The 13,149-nt window shown below is 30.7% G+C and overlaps 1 protein-coding gene across 1 annotated transcript; it reads left to right on the top strand.

Annotated features, from left to right (window-relative positions):
* Positions 1–6,780: 6,780 nt before the first annotated feature.
* LOC111294909 (uncharacterized) lies at positions 6,781–8,783 on the top strand. The gene has a single exon (XM_089743988.1). The coding sequence runs from the start codon at positions 6,923–6,925 to the stop codon at positions 7,832–7,834; it is 912 nt and encodes a 303-aa protein (XP_089600114.1). The 5' UTR covers positions 6,781–6,922; the 3' UTR covers positions 7,835–8,783.
* The last annotated feature ends 4,366 nt before the right edge of the window (positions 8,784–13,149 follow it).

Below are 13,149 nucleotides of genomic sequence, written 5' to 3'. Positions count from 1 at the left end.
GTTCCTAATGGACTATGCCTCATCATTTGATAAGATTTTTGTATTCTCACAAACATAAGATTTATTTGTTGCAAATTAAATCCAACTACAATTCTGTCAACCAATTCATAGCAGAATCTTTATTTTTTTATTTTATTTTTTTACCTTGTTTTTATTATATTTGTTATTACCTAATTTGATAATGCAAAAAGACTAACGATAAATCAAATAAAAACAAATAAATGAATTAATTAACAAAAGATAAACTAAAAATGATAAAATAAAATAATACAAACTAAAATAATAAAATAATATAAACTAAAATATAAAATAAAAATAAAAATAAAAATAGATAATTAGGCTTGGTAATTTGGTCCATATTGAACTAGGCCCAATTAGTTCAAGCCTAAACTAAATAGGGTGTTTACATACAGTATAAGCTCGATCTTGAGCTTGATTTGAAATTTGAAATTTGAAACTCGACTCGAACTCAATTGAGTATTTTTTTTTTAGTTTGAATTCGATTCGAGATAAAAATTGAATCATTTAAACTCGCTCGATTAAGCTCGATTAATATGTAAAAGTAAGTTTGATTTTTATATGTGACAAAAGCTCGATTATTTTTGTTCAATCTCAAACTCAAGTTTGAAATATTTTATTAATTAAAATAATAAAAATATATTTAAATATAAAAATTTAATTAGGCTAACGAGCTACTCAAGCTAGATATAAGAATACTCAAATTTGACTCGATTGATGAGTCAAGCTACTCGAGCTCGACTCAATAATAATCAAGTCAAATTTGAGTTTTATTCGAATCAAACCTGAGAACTTACTAGTACTAATATATCATTTATATCTCTACATGCAATAGAAGAAAAAGAGGATGCGAGCTTAAGGGTGGAGATTGGGCTATTAGGTGGAGCCATAGTATGTTTGATCGGGGCAATCAGGTTTGCAAGCTACAAGATTTGGAGTAAGGGAGATGTGAATCGGACCTTGGAAGAGGAAGCATGTGGGGTAATATTCGACCCGTATAAAAATCTCGGATCAGCTAGCTTTAGGTCGATTGAAATGAGTAATCGATAACAGATTTGATTTAACGATTTTTTTTTAAATAATAATAATAATAATGATATTTTAAACTTTAATTAATAATATGATGATGATGTAAGCGATGACGTAGGAGTGGGGTTTGACCAAAAAATTTGTATGTGTTTCGGGTTTTGTTAGAATTCTTTTAGATGGGAACGGGATGAACCAATCCAATGAACCCATCCTAACGGGAAGATCTTCTATAAACATTTTTGTATAGTGTGCTTTACGTAGAGGACAGTGGACTTTTCACATGGGATAATGTGGGTCACACTTAGTATGTATTTGTCTACACTTTTTTTTATATTTTTATTCTCGATCGGGAGCCAACATAGATGATGTAATTTCATCATCATAATTCTTTCTTTAAATTGTACGCGTTTTTGAATTAGTGCCTGAGTTTATTATCAAGTTTTTAACCACAAAAAATCTCCAATTTAATTATATAGTGTTCCTGTCTCCAGTTTTTGTATCGTGTTCTTGTCTCAGGCTTCAACATTTAACCTGACCATTCCACTTTGCATTAGTATCATTACGCCGAAGAAAGTCGCAAGGCCCAATTCTTGACTGGAAAAAGAGCCTAAAATGTATTAGAAAAAGAAGCCCCATCAATTTTGGGCACGAGATGTTAGAGACGTCTAAGCCCAAAGCCCATATGTTTCTTCCAAGGCTCTTCTTACAGCTAGAGTGAAATGATGAGCAGATCTCCAACATGGTAGATTAGTATATTGATAGTTTTGTCGAAAACAAGTTTTTTTTTTTTTTTTTTTTGTGTCAAATAGATTATCACATTTCTAATAAATTAAAATTGGATGAATGGATCAAATTTGCAAGTACTATTGATGAATGGGTCATAATTGAACATCATATTTTGTCACCATTCACCTCGTTTTTCTCCTTTAGCTCATGACCTTTTGCATCAGGAAACATGTTCTTTTTCACCTTTGTTTCTAGCATTTTTTCATTTTCTTTTGCTTTTCCTCGAATCAACTTGTAAATTTGACCACTTTCTCTTTGCAATGATAGCTTCACAAGTGTGGAGATTATTGCTAAAAATTATTGTCGATTGAAAGCAAGGCATCAATTATCTCTTTTCCTTGAATCAATTTTACACTGTTTCACTAATAAACATGGATAAATATAAAAATTAGGAAGTCACGCGAGAATAGATGATATTTTATGCAATTAACCATTTACTGCAAACTTAAGGAACTGTTGCCATAATTTTCTTTAATTCGAAAAGGTTCTTGCAACAATTTTATAGAGCAGAAAGCGATAGAGATCGAATGCATAGCGGAATGGAAATGGTGATTACTGTAAAAGTTGGGATATCAATTGCTTTTGGCTGAAGGCTGTTTTTTGGTGTCTTCTTCAGGGGATTCAAATCTTTTCTCAGTGCCAGACTGCTAGTTTTGCTCAGCTATGGTGCTGCACCTGACATGCAAGAAATTGCGAAGAGAATGATGAATGACTATCACTTTTTTCTAGTGTGCGCCATTTTACCAGTTTATTATTGATTGTTTGCAGATACGATAATATATGTCAGCTTGGCAGCAGTGCAAACTTTTTTTTTAAAGCACCCTAGCTTGAGTAAATGGATTTATTATTATCATGGTCTCATGGATAAAGCAGATGATATTGAGGGTGGTAGTTTAAGTGTTTGATCTCAATTTGGAGTAGTCCTTTGGTTCGTATATCTAAGTGGTTGACCCTTTGAAATTGATTTCGGGGCTTAAATTGGGATTGGGTAAAAAGATATTAAAGAGGACCTTGTGGTTTCATGTTCTGGAGTCCACAAAATGTCATTGCTGAATCTCTTTCAGCTTTGAGTTCTTTTCTTTCAGGTTGTAAGGTGAACTGGATCCGCCAATGGTACCCCATATATACTGCACTAAGCTTGCTCCTTTTTCCTTTTCTTTTCCCTCTTTTAGTTTCCGAGGGATGAAAGCTTTGAGTACTGGACAACAAAGAAGTAATGAAGTTTAGTCCCTCATGTTTAAGTATCAATGATGAACACTTTCTAATTAGTTGGTGGTGCATCCAGAAATCACAACACTCCAAAATATAAGGTGTGGTATTAGAAAATCCCCCAATTGAACTTTGCTTAAGATGTGACATTTTCCAAGTTTGTTCAGTATGCTTAGATAGGGTCCATGTTCAGTCAAACATATCTGCATATTCGGCTAGGTGTTTTCTTTAATAGGAAAAAATTTCCAGAAATTTAATCATGAACCCACCAAGTCAACGTGGAAGAGTGAGTCTCTTAAGATTGCTTGGGAAGGGGATTAGAACCAGATCGTATTACCAAAAGAAAGGTCTGATTGAATACAATTATTTTTTGAAGGTTTTTGGTAGGTAGAAGTAGGGGTGGTTTCTTAAGTAATGCATTTGTGACAATGCAGCCTAATGCACTCTTTTAATTAACCGTTTATATGTCAGTTGACTGATTTGAAGAAGGTGGTAGGTGTTTCTCATTTTAATGCAATAAAGTGTAGATCTGGTAATTGTAATTTAAGAAAAGAGATCCAACTTAATTTTCTGCCCAGTTAAGGGACTCTTTTCCACTAATTCCTACTAAAATGCAAATTTGGAACTTGAATTCGTCATGTGATAGTCTGCAGGAAATAGTTTCAAGAAGTTGAGGTGGAGATATAACGAGTCTATTAATTAGATAAGTTGGTGCCAAACTCTCCTATAGTAGGGAAGGTTGGAAGTTGTTTTCCTTCTCTTTATAGCTTTCAGGAGATTGGGGTAACGCTGAACAAGATGAAGCCAAAAATGAGAAAACAAAAGAAAGATGTGATCAACCCAGAATTTCAGATCGAAGAGTATAAACAGTTTCTGATGGAATCCAAATGTGCGGTACATCTTATTTCTGTGATTTGTTTTAACATTTCAGTTCAAGTTGTTGGAAGTACGAAAGAAGAACAAATACCAAAAGTCCAAAACTCAAAATCACAGAGAATGGTGAGCTGGCTGAAATTCCCTTTTCATTAGTTAGTTTGGAAAGGCATCGAGGTGGGCCATATATCAACATGAAGATGTGTACAGAATAACTATCTGAAGGACTTCAAAACCTTGTTTCTCTTTGAACCTGTTACTAGCAGTTATATAAATAAATAAATAAATATAATCTACTACTATTTTTTTCTGGAAAATTGTCCTGTTGTGTAATGTAGGGGGGGATGAAGGCAAAGAATGGAAATTTCAAGATTTACTGGTAGAATTGGATGTTTCATGACCTGTGATGAGAGAGTGAACGAGTTCCTTTGGAAGAAAGGAATAATTCTCAGTTGGCTTTCTATTTGCTCTTGTAGTTAATTGTACGTAATGAATATGAAGGTGATGTGGCACATTTAAACTCTGCAACATGACCTGCTGTTTTTTCTATTAGGGATTGATGAACATCAAAAGATTGAGACAGGGAGGATCCTAGCTAGACAGATGCGTTTTGTGTATTAAATTCTGGTAGTTTGGTAATGGAATGGTGGTCCAAAATTTAGCCTCTTATGCCCTGGACCATGATCAAACAGACATGCTATCGGTGGTCTATTTAACCTGTTTATAAAATCTTAAATATAAAGTTTGAATTATTGTCTGTTAGCTTAAACTTTAAGATAATTGGTCCTCAATTTATCTTATTGATATGATCAAACATTTTTGTCTTTTGAGTAAAACCTGCAACTTACAGGCAGCCAGAAGTAAAACTTGCAGCAGTTCAGGGAATCTTTTTAAAATATTCAATGAAAAAATTGCACTAAAAAAATGAGAAAACCTAGATTCTTAACTTGACCCTGTTTAATTTTATTAATGGCAGGTTGTATTTATTGTCACAGTGGAACATAACCCATACTCACTTTCTGCAATGACAGCTTCCTAGGTTGAAGAACCTCGAAATCAAATCTGGTCCCCAACATCTTGAGCACAATTCATGGGTAATAATGGGGGAAGACAATGTGGGAAAATGTTGTGTTTGCTCAACTCCAAAGAAGTAATAATGCCATAACTTGTTGTGAATTGGTATGCAAAAATGAAAATTGTCTACACATCACTTTTAGGAACATCTCTTTAAAAAATCTCACATATTTGAAAATTTAGTATAATATTTGTCTGCATTTTTTCAGATTAAGTGTTTGAATCCTTGTCATTTTCACAACAGCTATGCAAATTCATTTCCCTGCATGGAAGAATCCAAGAAAAGCCTCCAAAAAAATTCCCTGGACAATCTTTCCATCTAAAGTTTCTATCTTTATTCCATATGATATTCTGTAATCGCAGGTTACCATCCCAAAGCAAAAATACTATAATAGCACAATTTTTTTTTCAGCTTATGTTTCTTGTTTCTCTTTTAAAGGCTTGTCCAATCAGTAATCATGTCCAAACTGTTGCCCATCTGACATATCTTTCATTAGTTAGTTATGGTGGCTTTCCTTCTTAACTCTGTAATCACAACGTTTCCATATTGGTAGTTGTAAAATTTTGATGAGGTAGATCCCGAGACAGCCCTCTAAAAAAACCTGAGATAATGAAAGATTTTATTTACCATCCACACCTTGAACTGTCACTCGATGAATGGCTCAAATGGGAAGAATAAAGGAATGAATGGAAATGATGAACCAAACAGTCACTAATATCAATATCAACAACAGAAAATTTCCCATGAAATATCTCCAAAATATCGCACTCAAGTCAAGCCTGTTCTGTCTCAATGAATTCTTACACATGAAATTTGCTTCAGTTTCGCTTTAAGAAATTAGTTAAACGGTTATCATGAAGTAATTATTATTACAATTAATGGGGTCTGAATTGTATTTTCCTATTTGCTTTTATGACATTTCTTTTAGAGCATGAAAGTTCAGGTTTATTCCGTAACTGATGGTGCGGAGTAATTGAGGCTAATAAAACAAGATGTGCGGTAAGCAGAGGCTAACTACGGCCCCGGGGGATCCTTCAGTCACTATTGTTTTCAGCTGTAGTGGGTGATTCTCAAAACAGATTTTAATTTGTGGGGACCAAAAATCACCATCATCAATTCATCATCATCACCATCAGTCCTGGCCCAGTGCTATCCTATAGCATTCAAAATTACTCCTCAATTCCATGTGTTTATCAAGGGAATTTATCAAATTCCTCTTGTTTTGGCTCTACCTTGTGGCTTGAACATGATTATTATTCCCATTCATCCAATACTATATCGAGTTTAATAGTATATTGATACAGAAAAAACTAGGAGCCAGTAGCCAAATCTTCATTACTGCATCAATGTGTATCTTTTATTAGTTCAAAATTCAGAGTTATATTTTTATATTGCTAGAGTGGGATCAAGCCAAAAGTTTAATTGATGTCAATTTAATTAGGTTCTTAATTATTCTAATTAACATGCACATGAAGCTAAAGAACAAAAAGTAATGGTCTTGGATTTTAATTTTCATCAAGGAAAATTTAAAGTTAAGAAGAACCGTATTTAATGTACACGGCTGGATAGGAACATGGATTTCAGTTTCTTTTTTGCCTTTTTCATTTCTATGGCTGATTTTTGTTTTTGTTTTTGGTTTTTTTTCTTTTTTTCCCACCAGGAATTAGAAAAGACAGTCCACATGGGAAAACACAGAGAAGGAGAGTACTAATCTTTTGTCACCTTCAATCTTCCATTTTTTTTTAAATAGCATAGACAAGGTTGAGTAACTAATCAATGTTTCCATTTTCTTATGCCGAAGGCAAGGAAGAGTAACACCTCTTTCTTTCTGCCTCTTGACCCTCCTGTTCCAGTATATATTCCAATAGAAGGTGAAAAAAAATCATCAATTTCCAACTTCCTTTTCATTTTCTTTCTGGGAGTTTATCTGCAATGAAGAGCATAGCATCTTGTTATAGTGAACATGCCATTAAAGTGTCGGATTCCTATTGTTCAGGGCCTTCAAGTCAGGCCTATCTTTCTCCCAACCTTGCCCCTTCAACCCCAAATACTGTAACATGTATATACAAAGCTAAAATCTCCTCTGAAAGAAACCTTCTGATCACCCTCACATGGTGCAACAACCTCATAGGCCAAGGCCTAACAATCAACGTTGGCGAAAGCCTGTCTACTTCATCTAAATTCAATTCAAATTCTCACCAACTGAGAAAGAACAAAGGCAGCAAAACATTCAAATCTTGCAATTCAGAGATTGAAGTCTTTTGGGATGTCTCTAATGCTCAGTATATCAATGGGCCAGAACCAAGTACCAGGTTTTCTGTTATGGTTTTAGTTGACTCAGAACTGTGTCTACTTCTTGGGGATATGAATAAGGAACTACTCGTGAAAAACATTCAATCAGAACAGCCAGCTCCAAAATTCTCATTGGTTTCACGAAGTGAAAATTTCGTAGGTAGTACTGTTTATTCAACCAAGGCACAATTCTGTGATACAGGATTGGCTCATGACATTTTAATCAAGTGCAGTGGAGAAGAAGAAGGTTGGAGAAATCCTGTATTGTCCGTCTGCATTGACCAGAGGAAGATTTTTCAAGTGAAGAGATTGAGATGGAACTTCAGAGGGAACCAAATAATCTTCTTGGATGGCTTGATGGTGGATATGATGTGGGATTTACATGACTGGCTCTTTAAGCAAACATCAGGCTGTGCTGTTTTCATGTTTAGAACAAGGAGTGGGTTAGATACCAGGCTTTGGTTGGAGGAAAAAACCAGCAGCTTAGAACAGAAGGAGAAAGAAAGAGCTGAATTCTCCTTGTTGATCTGTGCTTGTAAGAGTCCTGACTAGTTCTTTGTTATTTGTTAATTCGATTGGTTTTTTTTTAGTATCATCTAAAGTACGTTTCTTTTTTTTTTTAAATACTTTTAATTGTAAATTTTTAAATATTAAAGAAGATAATACTTAATCTTCTGATTATAGGAAAATTATATGCTTAACTTGGAGTGGAGGAAATGAATTTTTAGAGTTTTAGAGATTGAATTGTAAAATGAAACTTCTTCAAGGGATTGCTTCTCTGTCTTTACGTCTCTTTGTCCCTTTGTCATACTGTTAAACAGGCACGGATAAGGCAAAGTTTGTACCTTTTTTTTCCTTGATGGTGGGATTTCAAAGAAACTTTTCCTTCACCCCTCCTTTCCCTCTTTCTCCTTCCTCCCTTTCCTCTACTCTTCCTTTCCTTTCTCCTTTTGCCCTTCAGGTTCAGGAACCACAACTTTTTGTCTCTTTCAGCATGTTGAATAAAGAATAAATGGTCTTACTCAAATGGTAGGGAGCCACATGTTTAGATTGAAGACATGAAACTGATTGGATTCTGAATCACCCATAACCAATAGGAATTCATATATAGTTTCCCTTGCTTTGGAATTTTTTGGTTATGGAACCCAAAGATGCAATTTCCTAGCCCTTGAGGGGAAGGGGAAAAGGGTTCTTTTGGCTTTTTGCCGCGATTAAACCCAAACCAGAAACAGGAACCTTTGTAACTTTCTACCAAATAATAATTTAAAAAAAAAAAACTCAGTAACTGCCAAAGTTTTGCCCTTTTTGGTTTTCCATTCATTTCTCAGTAAAATAAGAAGGTAAAAATATCTACCAAACAAAAATAATTGATTTGTAAGATTAAAATATGACACTAACTTTGGGACGGATGATTCTCCTGTGTTATATTTTCCGACATTTTTATTCGCATGATTCACATTTAAATTTCTTATTTTGTAAATTTTTATGTATTTGCTTTCCTTGTAAATATGACTCAAGATCTATCACTGCCAACCCTATAATTAATTTACAAATATAGAGCAAAGAGAAAGTATTAGATTATCTATTCCCAAATATATATTGAAATAACTATTTTAATTATATGTTATATTTTGATTTGTTGAATTTATAATAGTTAAATGTGTATTATTAATAAAGTTTTTGATTGAGTTTGATATCAAAAGTCAAATAACAATAACTCCATGCATTAATGAAATTATAAAAAAAAAAGTCATAGTAAATATATAAAATATAAATATAAATATAAATATCACGTAAAATGTCTATAAAGATTTAATTTTTTTTAATTATCTTTTAAAAAATTTCACACATACATTTGATAAAAACTACGCCTTCAATCTCATTTTTTTCACTTTTTTTTTCTTTATAATGGGTGTATAAAAATTTAGTATAGTAAAAATAATTAATACATTGTAATATTTATGAAAGCAATAGATCGTGCAAGGATTATAATCTTTACTCAATAATGAGCTGGTTGAGCCAGCATCAAATCCTCGCCAGTCGCCATTACCCCACAATTCAGTTTGGAAGGCCATTTGCAGCTACAATGTTCACAAACAAACCTTTAATCTTTAATCTATCTATCCAACCCTTCATTTGTGTTTTTTTTTTTTTTTTTGGCCCTTGATGATAATGATTGATAAGAAATTAAGGCCAGAATTTATTTTTAGGAGCTACGATTTAACACGTCTCTATTCTGTCTCATCTAATGTCACAACTTCCCTTTCAATAAAGTGTATTAAAAATAAAATTAGACTCAAATCATGCAGGGTAAAAAACGTTTTTAGTTGTTGTCCTCCTTTGCTATAAAAAATTTAAGATTCTTCCATTGTTTTTCAAAAATAATCTTAAATAAATATATGAAAATCAAAGTTTTTGACAAAAATGAAAAAAATCTTATGTGGATAATCTACTTTTTTTTTTTGACATGCGGATAGTCTATGTTAAAGTCATGTGTCCACTAATTAATGCGTTTGATTTAATTTAATATATTTTTAATTTAAAAATAATTTATTTTAATTAAATTAATTAAATTTATTTGTTTTGAATATCTAATATCCTTGCCTTCTATGATTGAATTATGATTAATTTGAACATTAATACAAAAAATTAAAATTTAAGAAGAAAGCTCATTAATGGTTAATATTTTTCTATATCTTCTAATTGGTATTTATGATCTTATGGACACATTAGTTTTCTATAACAATTAACTTGCAATATAAAATTTCAAATCTTGACTTATGGAGCGTGAAGTATAGATTTTCTAAAACAAAAGCATAAACAAGTTGGGTTTTTTTTTTTTTTTTTTCAAAAAGAACTTATTATAATTGGTTTGCATAACTTACGCCTAAATTTTTTTTTTATGTAAGTTATGCCTAAATTAATTTGCAATTAAAACTTATATAAAGCGTTTCTATTGATTATGTTCTACTCAAAAACATATCTACTATAAATAGGGTATCATGATATGATAAAGTACACGAGAGGCTATTCTCCAGTTTCATTGGCTTTGCATCTAGGTAAAGCTCCACGCACCCAATTCACTTAGTATTTTTTTTAATAATTTATATTTCAAATTATGAGTGCTTTGATTAGTTTTTGTTTTTTACCTTTATCATGTAATGAAAATGAAAACTTAATTTGAATGTTTACAATTTCTTTACAGTTCTAATTTGAATAATTACCTTTATCACTTTGTATCTTTTTCCTTTACAATTTTTATCTCTATTTGTTTCGTCATGCTTGATACAAAAATTCTCAAATATTTCATGAAATTTGGCCTCCAACTTGAAGATTAAAGTGTAACCATAAAAAAAATATAATGTTCTTCAAACTTGATTAATTTATTTCATAAGTCAAATGTAAGTGGTTTGTTCATCTTCTTTGCTAAAATTGAAAAATATTACACTTTTTTTATGAAATTTTGTTACAGTATTCTGTTGTTTTTTGCTAACTTTCTCTTTTTGACCCAAGTAATTATAATATTCTTGATATACACTGTTGTATTTGGTTAAGGAAACTGTGTTCATTCCAGGTTCTCTATAATATATGTATAATTGATAAATGATATCTGTTTGTTGTCTAACATTTGAGTTTATTTTTTTCGTTCGATAAATGTGCAGGGCTTAAGGCGTCTACATTTCCTATTGGTGCGAAATCTGGGGGTTTTTTTTTTTGTTATTTTTTATTTTATATAGGCTATAAATGCTTAATAATGATCGAGTAATCCTTCCTAATTATATTGTTAAACATTTATTTATCTGCTAAACTACAAATCAATATTTTTTAATAAAATATCTTATATTTATATAAGATATATAAAAATAAAAATTTTTATATATCAAGTAACTGTCGTATTGAATAGTCTAATTTTTTAACACAGGAAAAACCTTGATAATTGTCATATACCTATTACTTAACATTTTTTTATTTAATTTGATTTGATATTGATGAAATTAATGTTATTGATATAAGATAAATTTTTTTTTAATTAATTTTAATTCTTAATTGATTTGATTTTGACTAAATTAATTATATTTACCTTTTTAAAAAAAAAATGTAATCAAAATGAAATTAACGATATTATATTTCTAAGTTTTAACTTAAAAAAAAAACTTTCGGTTAATAGATACAATTATATTTAATTCAAATAAAATAAATATACTTTTCAATTAACTAATTGTTGCAACCCTAAATATAGAAAGTCAAAACATTTGCTTGATTGTTGCTATGATTATGTTTAGGGAATAATTTATATATAGTTAATATTTGACCATCGTTTAGATTTTATTAAACAAATATAGAAGGTCTTACTATATGCACATTAATTTAGTGAGAATCGAATCAAAGTATCTTTTGTTTGATCATGCGTGAATAACTTTGATTTTTAATTTTTTAATATAGCAACAATTGGTTGCATTGACCCTATAAATATAATTTACTTTAGTACATTATTAATTTAAAAATAATTCAAAAAACTAAATTGATTATATTTATGTTTTTAATATTAACTTTAAATCACTCTCAATTCAATTAAATCAATTAATATATAATTAATAAATATTTCAATACCAATCAATATATTAATAAATACTATAATTACATTTATAAAATAATTGATTATAATTAATCTACTTCCTTAAAATACCAAAAATTGAGAGATTTTTTTTTTTTTAGATATAGCAACAATTAGTTGCATTGACCCTATAAATATGATTTAATTTAGTACATTATTAATTTAAAAATAATTCAAAAAATTAAATTGATTATATTTATATTTTTAACATTAATCTTAAATCTCTCTCAATTCAATTAAATCAATCAATATATAATTAATAACTATTTCACTATCAATCAACATATTAATAAATACTAATAAATCAATCAACATATTAATATAGCAACCAGAGATCAATGGAGGTTGAAGGTTAGAATTACAAGGATATGGGATGCTATCAACTCCAAGACTGGAACCTTGATCGGTTTAGGAATCGTTGTTTAGATGAGCAGGTTTTGTCTCTAACTTTAAGACTATTACTTTTACACTTTCATATATCAATATTACAAAGTTCTGAACTCTTTTTTTCTTTTCTATTTTAAATTAATATTAACATGTTTATCTATATTACATATTTTAGAATCTTGCTTGACATGATTTTTCAATATGTTTCTACTGAAAAACATATATGAAGTTTTATACAGTATACATTTCTATTCTAGGACCAATAGGATATTGAGTTTTGTTTGTTGTCTTTTGCTTGAATTTTCAACTATTAGATTTAAGACCTGCAGGATATTCTAATCAACCTTATATCTAAAGTTTTGTTGCTCTTCTTGCCTTTCTTTTGCTTCTTTTTCAATTGACTAAAACCAACAGCTGTGATCTTCACATTGCTGATAATTGCAGCAACTAGCTCTGGATCTGTGCATGCTTTCATCAATTCCTTCTCACTGTTACTTGCTTCTAGCATGTGACTAAACAGCCTTTATTTTGCTTGAATTTTTAACTATTAGATTTAAGACCAGCAGGATCTTGTAATCAACCTTATATATAAAGTTTTGTTGCTCTTCTTGCCTTTCTTTTGCTTCTGTTTCAATTGAGAAAAAATTTAAATAACTTTAGATAACTTTTTAAATAACTAGGATATCCTGTCCATCTTCTTCACAAGACCAGTAGGATATAGATAAAGTTTTGCGGCTACAGAAGAATACAAATGAAAAAAGAGAAGAATACAAATGAAAAAAGAGTTTAAAAAAAAATGGCAAACATGCTTTGGACTCAATATAAGAGAAAACTATTACTGCTTTTTTTCAGTTTTAATTTTTTC

This window comes from Durio zibethinus, chromosome 14 (assembly GCF_047325235.1).
Source record: "Durio zibethinus cultivar Kanyao isolate XHJ-2024 chromosome 14, ASM4732523v1, whole genome shotgun sequence".
Lineage (NCBI taxonomy): Eukaryota > Viridiplantae > Streptophyta > Magnoliopsida > Malvales > Malvaceae > Durio > Durio zibethinus.
This window is presented reverse-complemented; position numbering and strand designations above follow the sequence as displayed.

What these genes read in the sequence shown, in the direction of transcription:
- LOC111294909 (XM_089743988.1), top strand. Translation starts at nt 6,923, where the DNA reads ATGAAGAGCATAGCATCTTGTTATAGTGAACATGCCATTAAAGTGTCG.